Genomic DNA, 12,098 nt, shown 5'->3' on the forward strand with positions numbered 1-12,098 from the left:
TCGGCAAAGCCAAGTTATTTTTCATTAAGCATTAGAGTTGAACATAAATGTTGAATGCATTGCCATCATTTTGGTTCATTCTAACTAAATAGATGTCCATCATATGGTTAAAGTAGTAATGCAGTAAAATCCAACAATGAATCCTACCAACAAATAATGCACCAACTACTATCCAATTATCCTTACGTGATTCCCAAGTTGAAAAGCGGTATCAGTTTAACAGCTGGCTCAACTGACTGTATCCAATGAAGAACAAAACTCCAACATAACATAAATCAAAGGCAGTATGTAGTCTGGTGGGTGCAGGTGGTGAATGACAGCCAGCACCATGCTGCCATAGAGGAACTCAAGTATGGGGTATGGATTTCTGCTCACCTGACATCAGCCAACAAGTTGCTGTTCTATTAACAGCAAACTGATCAACGGTTCTCTGGTTAGATGTCAAAAATTGTTTCCAATGTCAAATCTTAAATTTTTAAAGGTGGGGTAAAGAGAGCCTCTTCAGCTGCAGAGGTAGAATGCTTGTACGAAGGATCATCTGTGAAGGTAGCACTCTCTTCAGGTAGCTTTCAGGGCAGTGGTACTAGGTTGGTTAGTTGAAGATCATAGAATGATACAACACAAAGATGGCAGAGGCAGAAAATCTCTCAGCATTTCAAAAAAATCATGAAGTGCTAAAACATAAAGGACACTGAATCAAGAGCTGAAAATGGGATTAGGCTGAAATGCTCTTTTTCCACTGACAGACACCATGAGCTAAATAGCCTCCTTCTCTGCTGTAATTTTTTTCTCAGCTTCTAATCCCAGTAAAATCACTCAGAAGGTAAAGAACTCAAGAGAGAGGAACATCAAACAAAGTAAAAGAATCCGACAGCTGGTTAAGACACTTTGCAAAGAGGTTATAGAAACAAGCAATGAGTATTACAAAGGGATGCCGTAGTTGGTCCAGAAAAGACTTAAATTGAATAGGACAAGGCCTGAGGAGTTTGAAAAATGAACAAGGTTTTTTCAGCATCTTTGGTGGGACAAAGGCCTGGTAAAAGCAGATTTGACTCAGTAAGACCCAGATTCTCATTGGTCGATAATTCTACCATTGGGATGATGGAACCCTCATCCAACCAGACCAAAATCACCTGATGCAAGAATATCCAAAAAGAAAACCAAAGGTTGCACACCATCTGATTTCAAAGGACTGAGCACCCAGGGAAACTGAAGATATCAGTACAAGATGAAAGGTGGAGAACGCCAAACAGTATTGCTATCATTTTGCCAACATCAAGGTTTGATTTAAAATCCATCTGAGCTATTTAAGTATTGCCAGAGCTTAAAAACATCTGAACACCAAATTACAATCTTGGGTTTCACATTGCATTTATAAGAATAAGTTACTAATCAACAATGTTTTCCTCAGTAAAATAAGTACGACTTCATTGTTCTCATTGCACACATTGATAGGTGACTAAAATATCCAGGAACAAAATAAGACATCCTCCTACAACATATTTTCTTCAGTTCAGATAGTGACATACTCCCACTGGTACAGACTCCACAACACATGGCCACAGGTGTATCTGATGTATTTGGTTCTATGCCAATAACTGTACAAATGCCAGACCTAAACTTTCAAGACTAAGTATATACAGTCATAAATGCGCAAAGTCTGATAAAGCAAAACAAGCTGCACCAAAGTGTGTTTCTTACCCTCCCTACAGCTTTAGAAAAGGTAAAAATAGTCTGTACAGTAGCTACTGCTGCATAGCAGCTGTACAGTTGAAACAATAATGCAAAATTCAAATTTGTATGTTCTGTAAACTTGCATACACACTGACAACTTGAAAACAAAGCTCAAAAGCAGACCTGCAATTTGCTCCCATCATTTTTCATGCATAATAAAAATTGAATTTAAAATACTGCCTAAACCTGAAACTCAAAGATGGGATATGTCCTTTTGCTGGACTTGGCGGTCAAAAATAAATTCCAAATCTTTCTTTCAAGGGGACTCTATAGCAGTAACCGACTTGCATGCACTGTATTGCATATTACTGACCTACTTTGTGAACAATGATTCATCATATTTAGTTCATGCAAAATGTCTTCAGTAAATAATAAATGGTGGCATAGTAATTAGCACTGCTGCTTCACAGTGCCAGGGACACAGGTTCGATTCCCAGTTTGGGTCACTGTCTGTGCAGAGTCTGCACATTTTCCCTGCGTCTGCGTGGGTTTCCTCCAGGTGCTCCAGTTTTCTCCTACGGTCCGAAAGACAAGCTGGTTAGTTGCATTGGCCATGCTAAAGTTTCCCTCCACGTACCCAAACCGGCACTAGTTTGTGGGAACTAGGGGATTTTCACACTAACTTAATTGGTGCTCACGTAAGCCTACTTGTGATGCTAATAAACTTTTAAAAAACTTTGAAACTTTGTTTACAATATCAGGATTTATATTTTTTTCGTCATTCTTTCATGGCATGTGGGTGTAGCTGGCTCAGCCATCATTTATTGCCCAACTCGAATTGCACTCAAAGTGAGTTGGGTGAACCACCTTTTTGAGCCATCTCAGTCCATGTGATATAGATCCAGCCACAGCTGTTAGGAACAGTGCTCCAGGATTTTAACCCAATGTCAATGACAGAACAGTGGTATAGTTCCAAGACTGGATGGTGTGTGACTTGGAGGAGAACTTGCAGATGGTGTTCCCATGTATCTCTTGCCCTTGTTCTTCTTGATGATAGAAGTCACACATTTCGAAGGTGCTGCCAAAGGAGCCTGGGCGAGTTGCATCTTGTGTATCTTGTCGATGATACACACTGCTGCCAGTGTGTGTCAATGGTGGAGGAAGTGAAATGTTTAAGCTGGATAGGGTGCCAATCAAGTGGGCTTCTTCCACCTGGATGGTATTGACTCTCTTGAGCATTACTGGAACTGCAACCAACCAGACAAGTGGAGAGAATGCCACCACACTCCTGACTTGCACCTTATAGATTTTGGACCGGCTTTGGGGAGTCAAGAGGAGTGTTGCAGCTTCAGTTCAATGACAGCCCCAGAATAAAAACAGTAGAGGATTCAGTGATGTCATTGAATGTGACAGTGAGATGGTTGGATTCTCTCTTGTTGGAGATGGTCATTGACTGGCACAAATACAACTGGTCACTTTTCAGTCCAAGCTTGAATGTTGTCCAGGTCTTGCTGCATACAGACATGGACTGCTTCAGTATCTAAGCAGTCAAAATTAGCATTGCACACAGTGAACATGCCCACATCTGACTTTTAAGATGGAAAGACAGTCATTGATAAAGTACGTAAAGATGGTTGGACGACTTCTTCAGGGTAATGTCCTTTGTTCACTGATATCCTGGGGCTGAGATGGTCAACCTCCAACAATTTTAATCTTCCTTTCTATTAGGTATGATTCCAACTGGAGAGAGATTCTCATTGACTCCAGTTTTGTTAGAGCTCCTTGATGTCATACTCAGCCAAATTGATGTCAAGGGCAGACACCTGTACCTCATCTCTATTACAAGGTAGAGATGTCAGAGAGGGGAAGGGGACAGCAGTGAAATCCACAGTCAGGGGAAAACTTCAAGTATGAAAATTGAGTTCCCACAGTGAAACTGAACAGAAATTGACACCAAATTCTCATGCCTAAAAATGTCAACTTCACTTGTGTGAAAATTTTGAACACAAGGGCAAAAGAAGCGTTTTTTTTCAAACCTACAATTGGCTTTCCACTACACACTGTGAGATATACAGTGCAGATTATTGCACTTGCCACTGGCAAATACTTTTTTTTTCATCATCCTGCAACAAAGAAATCCTGTAGCTGAAGCACAAACTATTGCAATTGTGGTATTAACTACAGATATATTAATTTCACCAAAATCTCTGGACTATGTTCATGTGTCTGTGTAATCTTACGATGGCATCAGATAGGAAATGCTCTGCAATGTCTATTAACATTGCCTGATAAAGTCAGATGTTTCCACACAAAGTTCCATAATACCAACTTTAATTTGCAAGTGTTCAATTTAAAAAGGAGCATGCCTTAAAAACTTGAAAACAAAACACTTATGTGCAACGTATATACATCTGCCTAATTAATCTATTGTGGGAAAATATGAATTTAATTGCAATTCTTAAAATGGAAAGAACCATTCAATTTTTGACCATCTTGGCAAGTTCATTCCAACACATTAACAAAAGGTTTTCTATTTATAATAAGTATATTACGTATATATTTAATGTTATATTTAGTGTACCTCAGTTAATATTGACCAGATTCCTAACTGTGGTCAATCTTCCAACACATGCAAAACCACAGATTATATTGGAGGGAAAATTAATTTATTTTCAATTGCCATTGCTTTTGCTCTGGCCCAGGTTCACCCTGGACATTTCTGCTCCTGTCCATATCTCCCCCAATCCACATACACAATAATGGCAGTTTCAAACGTTATTGCACTCCTTCCTGAGCCACTGCTGGTTAGGCCCTTTTAAACATTTGCAATCAGCTCCATATTCACTACTTCTCTTCCTCTTGATACAGTACACCCTAGACATCTTCCCTCCTTTATCCTGGTCTCTTAAGGAATAGATCAACTAGTCAATATCTTTTCCCAAAGGTCAGGAATTCTAAAACTAGAGGGCATAGGTTTATGTTGAGAGGGGAGAGATACAAAAGGGTCCAAAGGGGCAATTTATTCAGAGGGAGGTCAGAGTCTGGAACAAGCTGCCAGAGACATTAGAGGCGAGTACAATTTTGTCTTTTAAAAAGCGTTTAGACAGTTACATGTGTAAGATGGATATAGAGGGATATGGGCCAAACGGAGGCAACTGGGATTAGCTATGGGTTTAAAAAAAAGGGGTGGCGTGGACAAGTTGGGCCAAAGGGCCTGTTTCCATGCTATAAACCTCTGACTCTCCACCTGACTTATCCATGCTGCATGTTCTCGCTCTCTACTCAACTAGATGCACTTCCACTTTCTGCACGCTCTCGACTTGACTAGATGCACTTACTCCTTGCTGCACGCTCTCCCCCCCAACTCAACGTACTTCCCCTTGCAGCAGGTTCTCTCCCCGACCACATGCATGTACTCCTCCAACTAGATGTCCTTCCCTTACAACATGCTGTCTCCCCCTGACTAAGTGCACTTACCCCTTGCTGTATACTCTAACCTGCAAACAAAATCATAAAACACATTCAGTAAATCATGAAAGAAACACACCTGATACCAAAGTAGGAAACAGAGTGAATATAGAGAGGAGAATCCTACAGAAAGAGCAAGGCAAAGGAAACAAGCCAAGAATAGAATCATCTTAAAGGTTATAGCACAGAATGAGGTACTTTTAAAAGTTCCTCATTTGGCTTGTTCTTTTTCATTCACTTCAAATTGCTATCCTCTAATTATCAACCCTCCCATTATCTACTCTGTCTGAACCCATCATCACCTCAGCATCTCTTTCAAATTCCTTCTCAATCTTCTCTTTTCACAGAACGTATCATCTCTAACTGTCCTCATAACTGAAGTGCCTCACCCAAAGTATTATTTTCAAGTTAATTCTGATTCTCCAATGGTTTTACATCCTTCCCAAAATATAGCACCCAGATTTGAACATAATACTGCAGTTGAGGCTAGACCAGTGTTTTCTAAAAGGTTTGTCATTATTTCCTAACTTTTGCATTCCATGTCTCTTATGAAGTCCAAAAGTAGTGGTAAGAAACAAAGAATAAAAGAAAAAATAGCATATGGGAGGCAAGGCAGTTACAGCAAGGCCTTCAGTTTGTGAGCAACAACATAAATCACTTAATACTCCAGCCACTCACTCAGCTGTTCTATACTGTGGTGATGAGATAAATGTGAACAGACATAGGTTTAATGTTAACTTTAAATAGCTTTTCAACTTAAATGCCATAAAAACATATTGAACCAAAACTGCAATGCCTTCTATAAATTTTATGTTTTAAGAAAGATTATGCGTGCATAACAAGGTAGTTAAAAAGTGTGGAAACCTGCTAGATATCTCCATTCTAGGAAAATTAGCAACACGACACTGGAAAACTGTTTAATAGAAAAAGACTTGTCATTTATATCGTGCTTTTCACAATCTCAGTACAGCTTCAATAGCTTTTACAGCCAATGAATGGCTTTTGAAGTGTAGGGAAGGTGGCTGTCAATTTGCACACAGCAAGGTCCCTAAGATAGCATTTGATTATGACCAGGTATCTAATTTACTGATGTTGCAGAGGAATAAATACTGCCTTTGGATTTAAAATTCACTCAATGGAGAAGACAGGAGCTGGGGGTTAATGCCTCATCTGGAAGGTTGCACGCCTGACACTACAATACTGAGGCAGTGCTGCACTGAAGTTCAGCCTGCCTTATGTGCTCTAATCCCTGGAGTAGGGCTTTACTTCTTATCAACAAGAGTGCATGTTATCACCAAGCTACAACAGACAAACTAAAAAGATGGACAAGATCACAAGGGATAGGTTTTGGTAAAATTGGGCATTAAAAATTTTTGAATTGTTATCTAAATTTTTTTTAAGCAAACTGCACAATCTAAACATTAGCAATGGTTAAAATGCTGGATGATTCAAAATACCACACAAATGATGTGATTTCAATGAATTATCTGTCCATGGAGGAGACATGTCACCCATCAGGGAAATGTGATTGCGTGCAAGCATTCAAGTGATGGGACCGGTCACACAACCATTTCCCATCAATGCCCAAATCCTTATTAAAAAACGCTTATATCTTGGTCGAGAAAGTAATCTATCCGATGAACCTTCTGTTTTGAAATAGTATACCATTTCTTCCTTCACAAGTCCCATAATCATGAATACATTTAAACATTAGTCATGGGACTTGATGGACCAATTGTGCTTGGTCGACAGGTAATCATGTCAAGTGTCAGTAAGAAAAACTTATCCTCCCCTAATCCAATCAATAAGTGTTCAAATTGTCTGCTAAACATGTCAAACTCAGGAAAATGACTCCTCAGTACTGAGGGCTAGGTAAATTACTAGCAATATTTTGTGATATTTTCTACCCTGCATTCTAAACATGACAAACAGTTTGCAATTCCCCATTAAAAAGACCACAATCTCACTGTAGTATCTCTTGGGTAGTTTGGAGGGGATAGGGAAATAGTGACAACAAGCAGACCTTCTGTTAGACAGTTGAGTCAACACAATTCGCACCCAAATTTCAATGTTTTGGTTAGAGCCTTAAGAACACATCACCTGCTAAGGAGTGACGCAATGTTAAATTTTAGTTCAACAAAGGAACAAAAACACATACCCAAGTGCTTGGTAAACAATGGAAAAAAGTATAAAGCATGTTAAATTACCATTTAGCAAGTGGCTATTAATCAATGGAATTGCACTGGCAGATCCCTACGGTGTTTAGAATAAACAAACAGAAATCATTGAGAATAGCAGACCCACTCGAACCAACTTTCATCCCTACTTTCAGTGGTTTCACAGGTGTCAGCAATCCTCCAGTGTCACATCAAGTGGTCATTCTTCATGCAATCACTGAACAGTGACCAAAAGGAGGCATGTTGTTCTCTTCCTTACTCCTCACTGATCAAAGATGGAGAAGTATACAGCTGCCAATGGAGCCCATAAGCCTAAACATGAGTTCTTCATGGTTAATATGACCCAGTACCAATATACTGATCCAGAACATCAATGGATGCAACTGGGAAATCTAAAGATCATTTACTTAGTCAGAGTCCACGAAAGCCATTCACTTCCAAACCCTTGAACCTACACCACTAAGAACAGAATATCTGGTCATTATTTCTTTCCCACGTCTGGGGCCTCTCTGTGCATGGACATTAACAGAATTACAAGTGTCTGCACTTCATTACTTCACGGTCAAGTGCTACAGAATATTCAGAGATCGCAGAAAGTGCTGTAAAAATATCAAACCATTACTGGCTTTCTTACTCCATCTATAATGGCATGATTTGTACACAATCATAGAACCCTACAGTGCAGAAAGAGGCCCTTCGGCCCATCAAGTCTGCACCAAACAATCCCACCCAGACCTTACCCCCCCCCATCCCTACATATGACACCCACTAATCCCTCTAACCTCCGCTACCCTGGACACTAAGGGACAATTTCTTAGCACAGCCAACCAACCTAACCTGCACATCTTTGGACTGTGGGAGGAAACCAGAACACCCGCAGGAAACCCATGCAGACACGAGGAGAATGTGCAAACTCCACACAGAGCGGCCCAAGCCAAGAATTGAACCCAGGACCGTGGAGCTGTGAGGCAGCAGTGCTAACCACTGTGCTAACGTGCCGCCCTGGCCACTGAAAATATAAAACTATTTAGCTGTAAATTATGGGTTGTAACAGCAATTCACTGTTGTGCACAGCACCAAAAAACTTCATGTAAGCTGCACGTCCAAAACCAATGGTAATTTTCTTCCATACACTTGTACCAATGGTTAAAAGGTTACAAAAACTTTCACAAGTAAATCCCTGGTATTTTAGGTTTCAAATACTTCAAAAGGTTGTGTTCCTGATTCTGATGAGTAAATAGAGGATGGATGTTTCTAATGACTTGCAAAACAATGACAAGATAGCACAGATTGAGGATGATCAGGAGTATGACTGAATGATGGATTAAGACATTTTTCCAGAGGGCTAGTCAAGTATAGCATATTTCAGCACAGCAGCTGGTAACTTTAAAATAGAATTGGGGAAATTTCACACTAATTTCATTGCAGTGTTAATGTAAGCCTTACTTGTGACTAATACACAAACTTTACTTTTAGAAAAAAGAGAAAAGAGGGAGCACAAAAATGAGAATTAAGAAATAGCCCAAGTTGAAGGTATGACAGGCTTAATGGGCTGAATGGTTCCCCGCACCATCATTTCTAGAACACAAAAAGCCCAAATGAAGAACTTGACAAAAGTTTATTGCAGAGCACAAAATAAGCCATAAGCTCATTTCCAATTAGGCTTGTCTTCAAGAAACAAAGATGCAAATATATATGGTCTCAGAGGTTTGCAAAAGAAAATGTCCGGACAAACTGTTTTAAGGAGTCAATTCTCCAAACTCAGCTTGTAAATGCAAGCAGAGTATGGGCTAATCACCCAATTTTGTAATTGAATATCGGTCAAATTGCAGAAGCCAGACTTCAGAAATTAAATTACAACCTGAAAGATGAACATACTTTATCCACTAAGGAGACAACTAAATTTTAATGGAGCTCGAGTTTTTACCAAATTAGAAGCATCCAACATAATGTAGCAAGAAACAACTAGAAACAAATATTCACTTGGATTGCATAAATGAATCCACGTCCCTTTCTAGAGGCACTTGAGTAAAGGCTTATTAATATACTCTGCATAAGATCGCCACTGTGGTTGGGGGGAGAGGTGGCAGATGAAATAAGATAGCTTGGAAAAGGCCAGCATGAGATGGCAAATACTGCAGGAAAGGGAGAGAGATCTGAGAGCAGTTGAAATGTCTCCATCACCTCTCAATCCCTCCTAGACCACAGGCCTTGTTTGAGTTTGTGGCATTTTGTTAAAATTTGGTGAGGAGGGATGAAGAAAACAAAGATTTAATCCAAATCTAGAATGATATACTTAAATGTACATTTGCACAGATAAAGGGCCTGTGAACTGGAGAACAGCAATCGAGGGGATAAGTTTTAATTCAAATCTAGAATGATATTTTTAAACGTACATTTACATAATAAACTGGAGAAGAGTAATGGGTGGGGGTTTAATTCAAACCTAGAATATTTTTACATGTACATTTACAGTCAGCTAGAGAGCAGCAACTGGGAAGGGGTGGGGGTTAATTCAAATTTAGAATGATATATTTACACAGATAAAGAACCTGTGAACTGGGGAACAGCAACTGGGAGCAGGGAACAAGTGGGGGAGAGGGAAACTAATTGAAATCTAGAATGATATATTTAAACGCACATTTATATAGATAACTAGAAAGCAGCAACTGGGAGGATATATTCATCATACATATATACACAATTAAGGTATATTTACACAGATAAAGGGCCTGTGAACTGGAGAACAACAAATGGGGGCGGGGAGTTTAAATTCAAGTCTAGAACGATATATTTAAACGTACATTTACACAGATGAAAGGCCTGTTAACTGAAGAACAGCAACTGGGGGTAATTCAAATCTATAATGATATATTTGAACGTTTACACAAATAAAAGCCTATGAACTGGGGAACAGTAAGTGATGCGGTGAGTTTTTAATTCAAGTCGAATTCCAAATGTTCAATTGAGTTCTTTACGATAAAGACAGAGGGGTGATTAATTTGGGGGGGGGGTCGAAATGAAGAGGCGGCTAGGGGAGCTCGGTGGGGCTCAATGTGGAGAGGCTGCAGCATGGCGCCTATGGCCTACGCGTGGTTCCCATTAGGAATGGGAGGAGGGGGGGGGCAGTGAGAAACCCCGCGCTGGCCTGGGCGGAGGAGGAGGAGGAGGAGGAGGGGGGGGGTGGCCCTGAGGCCTAACGGTCACTCACTCTTTCCCTCTCCCTTACCTTCCATCTCCATCTCCTCGGGCTCGCTGAGGTGCTGCTCGTTGGGCTTGGTGCAGTGGTTCATGGCGGCGAGCGAGTGGGCCTCCGCCTCGGCCTTGCGCGCCTCGGCAGCCGGCGGCTGGGCGGTGAGGGACGGCTCTCGGCTGGCAGGAACGGAAACCCGGACGTACTTGCTCGCGATGCGCCCAATCTCGGCCGAGGGTGCTGCTGCCGCTGCTCGAAGCTCCCCCCCTGCCCGCCTGTCACGGCAAAGGGGGGAACCCGCCTCGACCTGCCTGCCCGAGAAAGGTGGGGAGAGGCCAGCGCCTCCCGACTATGTGGGGAGGGAGGGGGGGTGGGGAGAGTGAGCGGGAGGGGGGAGGTAAAGGGGGACAGGAGGAGGGGGGGAGAAGAAGAGCAATAAATAGAAACAATTCACGGATTGTTTTTCGGTGAAAGGAGAGGCGGGAGGGCCGATTTTAAAACAAAAATCGACGCGGCGGCGGCGCCTGTTTTGTGGTGGGAGGGAGGGAGGCGGGCGGGCGCGGGAGGGGGGGTGGTTGCTGATTGTGACTTGTTGTTGTCGCTGCTGGCGGCCGCCCGGGCCACCCCCCCCTCTCTATGGTGGATAATCCTCCTCCTCCTTCTCTCTCGGGCTGCAGGCCTCCTCTGTCCTGGCTGAGGCCCTCGCTCTCACTCTCTCTCCAGCCTTCTGTCTCCCTCTCTCACACTCTCTCTCTCTCCCTCAGCCCCGCTGGCTCCGCACCGTGGAGAAAATGGCGGCGCGACGCAGATGTCACCTCGGCACACGGCGCAGGCGCAAAGGCTGGCTGGCTGTGGCGGGGAGGGGGGGGGCGGGGGCCTCTTGCTACAGACGTCAGCACCCTCATCGACAAGGCCCCGCCCCCTCCAACCTGGCCCCTGTCTTTGCCCACAGACACACACAGCTGACCAAATTGTCCCAAACTCTCACCTCCCCCACTCAAAAAAACATCCATTCCCCCTTCCCCTTAATATTTTAGAAAGACAAAATAGTTTTTGCAGAGTAGGTTCACTAGGCTGATACCGGAGATGAGGGGGTTAGCCTATGAGGAGAGATTGAATAGACTGGATCTGTACTCGTTGGAGTTTAGAAGGCTGAGGGGGGGGATCTTATAGAGACGTATAAGATAACGAAGGGGCTAGATAGGGTAGAGGTAGAGAGGTTCTTCCCGCTTAGAAAGGATAGCAGAACTAGAGGGCACAGACTCAAAATAAGGGGGGGGTGGGGCAGTTTAGATCGGAGTTGAGGAGGAACTTCTTCACTCAAAGGGTGGTGAGTCTCTGGAATTCTCTGCCCATTGAAGTGGTGGAGCCTATCTCGCTGAATATATTTAAGTCACGGGCAGATAGGTTTCTGACAGACAAGGGAATTAAGAGTTATGGGGAGAAAGCGGGAAAGTGGAACGGATCCACTTCAGATCAGCCATGATCTTGTTGAATGGCGGGGCAGGCTTGAAGGGCTAGATGGCCTACTCCTGCTCCCATTTCTTATGTTCTTATTTCTTATGTTCTTATGTAGTTGACCACCC

The 12,098-nt window shown here is 42.4% G+C and overlaps 1 protein-coding gene across 5 annotated transcripts in view; it reads right to left on the reverse strand.

Annotated features, from left to right (window-relative positions):
* usp7 (ubiquitin specific peptidase 7 (herpes virus-associated)) overlaps nucleotides 1–11,337 on the reverse strand; it is an 81,779-nt gene extending 70,442 nt beyond the window's left edge. For 4 of the 5 annotated variants that reach the window (XM_080206940.1, XM_080206939.1, XM_080206942.1 and 1 more), the window contains exon 1: nucleotides 10,549–11,337. In XM_080206940.1, the coding sequence (XP_080063066.1) occupies nucleotides 10,549–10,612 (64 nt within the window). In that variant the 5' untranslated portion in view covers nucleotides 10,613–11,337. The remainder of the gene's footprint in view (nucleotides 1–10,548) is intronic. The other variant, XM_080206941.1, reaches the window with a different exon arrangement.
* Nucleotides 11,338–12,098: the final 761 nt, after the last annotated feature.

This window comes from Carcharhinus amblyrhynchos, chromosome 18, assembly GCF_965287045.1.
Source record: "Carcharhinus amblyrhynchos chromosome 18, sCarAmb.v2.hapA, whole genome shotgun sequence".
Taxonomy (NCBI): Eukaryota; Metazoa; Chordata; class Chondrichthyes; order Carcharhiniformes; family Carcharhinidae; genus Carcharhinus; species Carcharhinus amblyrhynchos.